The following is a 10,761-nucleotide window of genomic DNA, read 5'->3' as shown; positions in this document are numbered from 1 at the left end:
GGATGTTTTTCCTATAAAATCCTTTTGGAAAAAACTAAATAAGCCAATAACACATTTTTCAGTGTTTCAATTTTATAAAGGCAATTAGAAACCAGTTTAGAAATCGCAGCACAGTTAAGGCTGCAGTAAGGAGGCGGGGCCTAATTTTTACGGGAAATGCTTACTATGACATCATATAAAAATAGAAGTTCTTCAAATTACCACAAAATGAAATGATTTGGTATTTTAAACTGATGAATAGCTTTAAACTACATCAATACTAACTAGTGCATGCATTATTGTCGTTGGTTAAATCCAACACAGCAATATATAAACAATTCACTGATCGCAATGCACTTGTCAATGTGACGTCATATCGGAAAATTTGACGCAGTTTGTATGTAGTGAGAGGCGGATCAAGTTATATTTATACAATGAAAAATGTATTTTGTAATGAAATAAAATATAAATTGTAGATATATAAGAGGCCATTAACTTGGATGCGATATCTGTTTTATGATTTTATTCATATACTATCCGTACATTCCATAGACAAGCGATACTGTCGTATATTTGTATGCAGTTTTATTGAAGGGTAATATAGAAGGGTCGTAATAAATCGATATATTGCAAGGGCATACCCTCAATGAATTATGACAAGCTTTTACACATGAACTCAAGAATTATGAAGATATTTGAAAAGTGCTGCGAACCTGTTGAAATCTTGCAAATGAATTAATTATATCTATATTTAATGTACTTGACCAGCAAAATATTCAACATACAGTCTAACAAATGTAATTTTAGCAATTAGATAGTAGAATCTATATAGGTTCGCAGCACTTTTCATAAACTACAAAGAGTGTTGAAAATAATTATATGTTAAACTTAGATTTTTAACTTGGTTATGCCCTTGCAATATTAGAATTTATAGATGACCTCAATACTTCAGGTATATTTGCTAAAATCACGTGACTGCCACATCACGTGACAAGTCTTAATAAGAAATCTAATCGTCCTCAACATTTAGTTTTCAACCACACTGCATTTGTCCGATAATAGTAAAGTCCTAAAAAGAAATGCCCATCCTTGTAAAGAATGTATTTTCTATCGAAAAAATTCGCCGATATTTCCATTTGGCACCTTAACTGTGCTGCGATCAGAAGGTAATTAAAATTTTGCATATTTTCCACACAATACGAAGATATACAAAACAGATATTTGAGGAATGTATCGTTTGACCTTAAAGTGAATATTTTGCATGTTCTACAGTCGATGCAATGACCTTGTCAGCGAATTTAGTCTATCATTTAGTCAAATGCTGACTGATGTTTTATTTTATTTTTTTTTTTTAAATAAAATATTAAGCCATTTTTTAAAACACTGAATAGTCCATGGTTTTTCCTGTTTATCCGATCATGACAATTGGAAAGAGAACACAGGGGGAAATAAGCGTCCGAAAGAAGATGCTTAGTTCACCATGGCATCTCACATCTAATGTTTTAGAGGCCCGTGTTTTCTCTGCTCACGATTTGTTTTGCTTCAATGGACTTTGAGCTTGATTATTGTCTGTTATCTCCATATTTAATTTATCAGCTGGCAGCAGAACAATTTAAATAAAATAAATGCGGTTTTATCCCCAAAACACCAATTTTGTTTCTACACCGTGTACCTGTACAATCAAAACTAAAACATTTGTCAACAGTTTAAGATAAGATTTTCTCTGATTCCAAGATCTAATATGGAGTTGCATTTTTTTTTTAATTATGGATATTGCATTAAAATGTATTAAAATGTTGCACATTATCAACTTTTGACATCAGATGAGCCTGAACAGAATTAAGGATATGATTTTGTAGTGAGAAACCCTGTATTCAACAGTAAAACTGAAACGTAATCAAAAAATTTTAAAATAGAAAAATAAGTAGAAAACATGTTAATTAAGGAAGTTGATGTTTCTATATGATCTGTATGATCATTGTTCAAAAGACTGTAGTATTTACTATGCATGAACATTGTAAATAAATTAGCACATATCTTTTCCCTAATAGGTCATCAACTTTTATATATAAAAATTAAAATTTAATAATAACGATTAATGTCAAGGAAATGTTTCAGATATTTTCTTTTTTTTTTTAATTTTGTGGTTTAGGTCCTTTACAAATTTCTGAAAGCTTTCCATTAATATATCTTTAATTATATATAAATATTGTGAAAAATAGAATTCAATAATAGATTAAAGATCATTGAAACTTAAGAAAACATGCAGGAACATTTCCTCACTAGGATATGGTACATCTCTTTAAGGGGATAGAGTTTTTTTCGCTCTTTCTTTTAACACCATTGGCAAAAGAAATTTTCGGCTGTATGTGTGTTTTTTTATCCATCATTTTAAATATCTTGGAAATTGTTAAACGTCTGACACAAATCACTGTGAATTTCAGGGGAAAATACAGAGAAGTGATGGAGGAATTCTTTATGTCAACTTATCTTGCAGTTCTTTTTCCTATTCCATCTGTGTGCTTTGGTAAATTGTTTTAAAAAAGTGAAGTCAAATATATTTGTAACAAATTTTACCTGCACACTTTTTCCCTTTTTTGCAGTTTCAAGATTTATATAGTTTATTACTTGTTTTTAAGATTTAATTTTTATTTTTACAGCTTTGCAAATACATTGTACCTGTATACATTGATAAATAAAATTTCAGTCACATTTGTACCACATTTGAGGCAAAAGTAAGATTTTTCAGTCGGGTGGCAGTAGGCAGTTCATCGGCCGTTGTCTTGATTGATTTTCAACTGGTCTGTGTACTTCGGGCCAAGTAATATATATGGCTTGGTGTATTTGATGCAATGCTAATTTCATCAACATTTTTAATAGTTTTTTTTTCTTTTTATAGAAAACCTCACTCAGCTAGCTGAGTATTCGGATATACCTACACAGAGTGAATCATACCGGTACCCGGATTCATATTTAGCTGATAAAGCAGTTGATGGATACCTTGAAGAAGATTATGGCGATAACACGTGTAGCATTACTCTTGCTAATCCTCATATTCACACGGCTTGGTGGAAATTGCCTTTAAAACGCCAGGCCAATGTTGCCTATTTAAGAATCCTTTTTCGAAAATCAAGTGAGAGTTTTCTTTAATCAAAATAAAACGCCATAATGGGTGATGTTATAAAGTTTTTTTTTCAGATGTTAATCGAAGTAGTAAATCAAAACACGATAGAGTTCCTATCATATGGTTTATTAAGGAAAATTATGGCCACATTTCTATTGTTAAATCTCATCGTAATTAAAATTTAAATTTCGAAACATATATAAATATCTCAAATACTCTCTCGGTTTTTATTTTCTTGCTATATTCTTATTTGCAATTTGATTATATTTTGTCCTATTTAAAACTTAGCAAAGTACAAAAAAATATATTCCAGCTGTGAATCGGCATACAGGAATTTCCGTATTTGTGTTCAATGACTCATCTTATACCCCGCCGTCTAGCTCTGGAGATCGAGTCTACACTCACGATCCATCTACCTGCCTTCACCAAGAGATGAATATAACTGTGAATAGAGTCACCCAAGGAATAGCTCTGTATAATTCAAAAAATCCTCCAATCAGCACTATCTGCAAAGGCTATGAACCATCATTTGCTACAATTGAAATATGTGAAGTATTCGTGATGGGTATGTAATCATCATACATGTGTATTGTATAAAATGTCAATGAACACGTTTCTAAATCCTTTAAGATATATACACTTAAAGCTAATTTGATTGAATGATAAAATACTAAATATCTTCAGGTTGTCCGCCGCAGAATTATGGAGAAAATTGTACAATCTGCAATCTAAGATGTCGCGATCAACTGTGTGATGCATTTAATGGTTCGTGCAAGTATGGATGCAATAACACATTTATGACGTCTTCGGACTGCTGTACGTAGTATTTATGTCAGTTTACCTGTAAATGTAGGATAAAACTACTTTAAAAGTGTCATATTTATTTCAATGTGTATTTGAATAGCTGGCAGAGAATGAGAAAATATTTTTTTTAAAAGTGACTGATTTGGTCATCATTAAAAAAGTCGTTCTTTTACTCCCATAGCATGTGTAAAAGGACATTATGGAACCTATTGTGAGAAAATATGTGGAAAATGTCTTGCAGGGGTTTATTGTGACCAGTATACAGGGATATGTCCAAGTAGATGCTTAGAAAACTGGCAAGGTCCAAGATGTGATGGTAAAAAAGAAGGAATCAACGATAATTTTATTCTCACACGTATCTATATTCCAAATGAAATTATTTGGAAAAGTTTTCATCATTCTGAACTTTTTTCTTGGAAAAAGAAGAATTTTTCTGTTTTCTATATATGTACATCTAACAGAAGCAAACAGAAACAGAAAGAAAAGCTGTCATGTTACTTGAAAGACTTTTGTTGCTGCTTTACATTTCTCTTTATCAAAATATTGAGGAAAAAAGATTAAAATTAATAGTTATGAGAAAATTATTATTTCTTTTTATCATTCCCTAGCTTAAAAATGTCAAAAAAACTCTTCAAACTAATTGTAATCGACAACAATTCTAAGCTATTTTGCTCACTGTCTATGATTTATTGTTTTACCAGATACAATGATTAAGCTAGAATTTTAGATAAAGTTATTATGAATTTTTACAAAACTTTCAGAATGTAAAGATTATAAATATGGGCCAAACTGTGTATTTGATTGTGGTCACTGCAAAAATAACACACTCTGCTCGAAGATTGATGGGACATGCGAAAATGGTTGTGAAACAGAATGGAGTGGATCCTTTTGCCATAAAGGTACAATAATTCATTTCAAAATATTAAGAAAAGTATTATGCAATTATTGTAAAAATACAGAATGAAGAATATTCATTGTTCACGTATAAAACAGAACCATATTCATAAGGTAAATGAAGATATAATGAAGGAAAAAAATATTAAAGTTCGACGTGTATATGAACAAAAAATATCCTTATTAACACACTCATTTAGAGTGACGTAAAACAAACTGAGAGTAATGAAAATTAATTTATTTTAAAATGCAATATCTGGGTGATATATTTTAAATCTTCGATGTAATGCATTACTATTTTAGTATCATCTGCAAATGAGCATACAGGTAAGTAATAACTGAAGTATTCTGATGTAAAAAAAAATCTAAAGATAATCAGCAAATCATTAGCTACTAGCATTATAGTCCATGCTTTCAGTGTCAAAATATACGGGAAGTAAGACTACAATATATATAATTGGACAATCAAATAGAACAAAAATATTCTCCAAACCTCAAAGCTTAAAAGAATAATAAAATTCATCGTTGTATTATGACGTGCTTCCAACAGTTCTCCAATAAAAAAAATTCTATGTGTATCTTGAAAGGGCTTGGACACAGTTGAATTGTTTACATTTAGAATTCAAATACAACGATTTTTTTTTTCATAACATTGCGGCAAACATCTGTGTTTTTAAACAGGGTACTAACTCTATTATTGCTAATGTTTACGCTATGCTGGATGTGTTCAATTTGATAACACTGCACACATCATCGAGCACGGACTAACAATTCTTGTGAGTGTGTTCTGCTTTCTCACATTATCCCTCTTTTTTTTATAAAAGTTTTAATGTTTCATGAGTATTAAATATAACGTTTACCTCGCGAAAGTGAAGGATACGTGTCAATCAAAAGCGTCCCTTTATTGCAGTTTGAATAATTCCCAGATTAAAGAAGTTTCTAAGCAAGCTTTTATGATATTTTGGCGTTAAATGCTCTGACAACATACTTCATGATATTTTACTGAAAATCTTAGTAAATATTTACATCTTTGTCCGAGCCCCTTTAACTACAAGTGTCAGTCTACAACGATCTATTTTGGAATTTCATTTAAAACGTCTGGAGTATATTTTAATGTAAGTCAAAGGTCATGGTCATGTTGACTGTTAACGTTCCTTTTTATAACGTCTTACAGTGCATGACCAACAGTACACATGCAAGATAGCATATATTCAACTCTTCCATGTTAAAACTATGCCGTTTATGGACGACGTGAACTATTTTGAAAAGTAAGACAAAGGCAAAATGCAAGGGTCAAGAAATCATTAACCATGAAGTTTTACAAAAGCTATAGTACCAAGCAATATATATGCAAAATCAGTGCATCGTACAAATCTGGACATATAATTTGTTAGATGGACATACAAACAGACACAGGGTTAAGTTATCGTTAAGAAATCCTTGAGACCCCCCCCCCCTTGCTCTGCAAGCGACAGAAAAATAAGTTGTTCTAGAACCTTCAATGTGCGTGATAATATATATGCAAATAAAAAGCTACGTTTCAGTTTAATGATGCCCTGGTTTTCCACGGGATGTGAAAAAAAATAAATGAATTTTTCTGACTCTTTTCTGAAACAAGGATTGACAGTGTTCCTGTTTGAATTTCATAAATTTTGATTGTATAACAATGCGTGTTTACTGACAGTTATTTTTTATGAACAGATCAGTATTAGTTTGCAATGAAAATAGTCATAAAAATTATATAAGTTGAATAAACTTTTTTGTTTTGACTCAACAGATAATTGGCTTTTGAAGACACCGACGGTCATCATCCTTGTTGGTTCAACGTTTTTTGTCACCCTAGTTAGCATAGGAGTTACAGTACTTTACAGGAGAATAAAACAAAAAAGCATAAGTAAAAATAAAGAAGAAAGTAACAGGAATCCAGTCTCAAATAATGAAACAATACAACGCAGATGTGTGCAAAATGATGGTACAAGTCACAATCAATACTATAATGTCAGTTATTTTAGTTCTAAGGGTAATACAAATGACGGCACGTTCATCCTCGAAAATATGTGATTTGTTAAACCCAAATGTACATTTAATGATGCAGGAAAAATATTAACGATCACAATCAAAAGTCATAAAAATCAATTAATGTCCTTGTCATTGGTCATTTGCAAAATTATTTTGTTAAAAAACATTCTGATTGTACACACAAGTACTCTGAAGTTGACATTAAAAAGATGCTTGAGTTTCTGATTGACAATATCTATGTGGTTTTTGGAGACCAGGTCTTCCAACAATCTATTGGAATTTCTATGGGTACCAATTGCGCCCCGTTATTAGCAGACCTCTTTTTGTATTCTAATGAAGCAGAATTTGTCCAAAATCTTGTACGTGAAAAGAAGAAAACACTTGTTGTGGCGTTCAACTCGACATTTAGATATATCGACGACGTATTGTCAATTAACAATGGCTATTTTCATTCTTATGTCGATACGATATATCCTGGTGAACTTGAGATAAAAGATACCACAGAGTCTGATACATCTGTTTCATATTTGGATATTTTACTTGAAAAAGACGTTAATGGTAATCTAACAACCAGCTTTATGATAAACGTGATGACTTTAACTTTTCAATCGTCAACTTCCCTTACTTATGCAGCAATATACCTTCATCACCTGCATACGGGGTATATATCTCTCAGTTGATTCGATACGCAAGAGCATGCTCTACGTATGTACAATTTCTAAATCGAGGTAAATTATTGACAAATAAGTTGATGAAACAAGAATATCAGCTGTCTCCTTTAAAGTCATCATTTCGTAAGTTCTATGGTCGATACAATGACCTTGTCAGCAAATACAATTTATCATTGAGTCAAATGCTGACTGACGTTTTTCATACTAATTGTTAGGCCATTATTTACACACTGAATTGTCGACGGATTTTTCCGTTATTTCCCGATCATGACAAGGAGCACACGGCGGGTGTGACCGGTCGGCAGGGGATGCTCACTCCTCCATGGCACCTGATCCCACCTCTGATGTTTGGAGGTCCGTGTTTGCTCTGCTCCTATTTTGTATTGTATAATGGACTTTTGAGCTTGAATACTGTTCGTTATCTCCATATATTTCATAGACATGTAATATAAAATATTCACGCTATATGCTTTTTAATTTCCATTTTATACATTTGTTTACATGAATTCTCGTTTAGTTTCCTTATACTCGGCCAAAATTAGATCAACAGTGATGACGTCATGGGTTAATATTTACATTTGCTGTGTTTTTCTACTTAGCCATCTGTGAAATTGATTTGAAAGCCATTTTTGTGTATACTCACGCGTAGAAATATACACGGAGAAACTCGCGCTAAAGTGACGTCACAATGAGGCTACAGAGACGTTAATAAAAATATGACGATATAGGGCAGCGAGAAATTAAAACATTGAGTGTATTTTTGGTGCATTTGAACATGTAAAATGTAAATACAAGGAATGTTTTTAAGTTTAGTGTGAATTATTGGTGTGTAAATCACACAGACTTGCACGTAGGCATATTTTTCATGAAGCGCTAGCGCGCTTCATGAAATATGCCTACGTAGTCATATTGCATAGGCAAGTGGAATATCTGAGAGTAGCCTTAAAATACCAGAGTTATACTTAACCAAAGTTTATTATGGTAAAATAATGCCTCATATAATAATTCTATAAGCATATGTGTTCATTTGTCTCGTATAAATAAAACTCTGACTGCCATGGTTATAATACTTTGGGGGTATTATTGCCTGAATCTTTGAACCAATTAAAGAATCATGTTACATGTATATATACACTGTATTCTGTATTTATATAATTATGTCGACTTTTTAGATATCTTTGTTGTCTAGTCAGATAATTATGTCGACTTATCAAATCTTTTTTGTTTACTTGTCAATTATTCATGTGTTTAAAAAGTCAACATGAAATGTATCCCTGCCAAGTGTATGCCATCACTTGACAACATAGTTTTCTGCCAAGTCGGCATAAGTATCTGAAAAGTCAAAACAAAGATCTGACAAGTCAACATAAAGATCTGACAAGTCAATATATTATCTGACAATTCAATGTAATTTTTTGACAAGTCGACACAAATCTACAAATATACAATCAACATCATTATCTACAAATCTACAAATCAACTTCATTATCTGACAAGTCGACATACCATCCGAGAAACCGACTTATAAGAAAACTATGTCCACTTGTCAGTAAAAAATATATTTACTTGTCAGAAATTTATGTTTACTTGTCAGATATTATGATGAAAAGTAGATGTCACTTGGTGGCTTTAGCATACTGTAATAACAAGATACCGAGTTCCTAGTTGTGATTTTTTTCTCTGACAAGTCGACTTAATTATCTGACAAGTTGATATAAATATCTGTCAAGTCAACATAAGCATCTGACAAGTCGACATATATATCTATCAAGTGCAAGTTATTGCAGAAATATGCCACCATGGTATAGGAATAGGAAAACATGTAAATGTTTATATCGTTATTTTTTTTACCCTTCTACATTGAGATATGTAAATTAACAAACATTAGGATTAAAAAGTTACAACTAAGGAAAAGAACTCTATTGGGAGATAACTCTCCTAACAGAGGGTCGTTAGACCTTGAAGTGTACATTTGTGTACAAGTTTTCATGAATTTTAAATGAAATTGTTTTCCCTTAAAACTATTATTCTTTAAAATAAATCATAACATTTTTTTTTAATTTTCTGTTTTAAACATTACTCTCCTTTACCTTTCATATACGTAACGTGCTTATGTAAATGGGTTGTTCATTTCATTGCTACAAATACAAGAAAATTAAGATTTTATTACACATTTATGTTAGTTAAAGAGTTGTTGTAAAATGTGCTTTCATAAAATTAATTCATAACAATGTGTATCGGTAACGATCCTCTAATACAACTTATGTCAAAATAACGGTATCTCACTTCCATTCTCAATGATCGTGTAGTGAAGGACAACTCTGCAAGAATTCCCATTGGCACCGAAAGCAAGTTTTTAGACTTGCCTAGATGACCGAGCGGTCTAGCGCGCTGTTCCTGTACTGTAAGGAGGCAGATTCTGTAGGTCGAGAGTTCAACCTCGGTTTGGGGCGGAAGTGGGTATCCTTATAAAATTGAATTTCTTTGTGCTTTCTATATTAATATGTCTTCACTTAGGGCAGTTATGTTAGTTTAAGAGTTGTAAAATGTGTGATAGATAGATAGATAGATAGATAGATAGATAGATAGATAGATAGATAGATAGATAGATAGAGAGAGAGAGAGAGAGAGAGAGAGAGATACTCTGTCCAATTGTTAATTTCACTTTCGTTATCTTTAAACAATGTCAGACAACATTAAAGAAACCATTTACTCGATAACCATAAATCATAAAATTTCTCCTTATTTCCATTGGTCAATGTACACGTAATTAGAAAACCACCTGCATCTTATCTAACAAACAATATTGCTCTTAAACCTCCATTCAGACTAGTTATTGACAGTGAAAGTGAAATAATCTGAATATACAATTTCCCTTAAGATTATTAATGAAAAATAAAATAAAGACGTTATGAAGAAAAATGAATTTTATAATAAATTATTTTTAATACAGGTATGATAAATACTGATGAATACTTCATCATGCAGCTATAACAGTATTCTATATGACAATTAAGAAGCAAAATATATAGGATCTTTCATGATTTGTGGTTGGATATGACTTTTATCCAATGAGTTATGTGTTTTTTTTATCCGTGAGCATTGGTATAGGGAGATAAACACACAACGAGTTGGATAATATCTAACCACAAATCAAGGGAGATTCTTTTTATCATAAATGTTTTATGCATCACTATCAATGTTTTACACTGTAATTTATACCCTTGCTCCGAAGGAGAGGGGTTTATTGTTTTACCCTCCTTTTGTGTG

The 10,761-nt window shown here is 31.8% G+C and overlaps 1 protein-coding gene across 1 annotated transcript; it reads left to right on the top strand.

The window, feature by feature from the left end:
• Nucleotides 1–3,535: 3,535 nt before the first annotated feature.
• On the top strand, nucleotides 3,536–5,490 carry LOC133189202 (scavenger receptor class F member 1-like). The gene is made up of 4 exons (XM_061324607.1): nucleotides 3,536–3,668; nucleotides 4,669–4,806; nucleotides 5,105–5,128; nucleotides 5,483–5,490. Exons 1-4 carry the CDS (start codon nucleotides 3,536–3,538, stop codon nucleotides 5,488–5,490), a joined length of 303 nt encoding a protein of 100 aa, XP_061180591.1.
• The last annotated feature ends 5,271 nt before the right edge of the window (nucleotides 5,491–10,761 follow it).

Source organism: Saccostrea echinata, unplaced genomic scaffold (genome assembly GCF_033153115.1).
Source record: "Saccostrea echinata isolate AGI-Se365-2 ecotype Australia unplaced genomic scaffold, CSIRO_AGI_Sech_v1 ptg000017l, whole genome shotgun sequence".
Lineage (NCBI taxonomy): Eukaryota > Metazoa > Mollusca > Bivalvia > Ostreida > Ostreidae > Saccostrea > Saccostrea echinata.
Note: the sequence above shows the minus strand (reverse complement) of the source record. Positions and strands in the feature narration are given on the sequence as shown.

Excerpts from the sequence above, each read along its gene's own strand:
- LOC133189202 (XM_061324607.1), top strand. The coding sequence starts at position 3,536 with ATGAATATAACTGTGAATAGAGTCACCCAAGGAATAGCTCTGTATAAT. Across the intron at positions 3,669-4,668 it reads ATGTGAAGTATTCGTGATGG|AATGTAAAGATTATAAATAT; the intron begins GTATGTAATCAT and ends CAAAACTTTCAG. Across the intron at positions 4,807-5,104 it reads TGGATCCTTTTGCCATAAAG|TATCATCTGCAAATGAGCAT; the intron begins GTACAATAATTC and ends TTACTATTTTAG.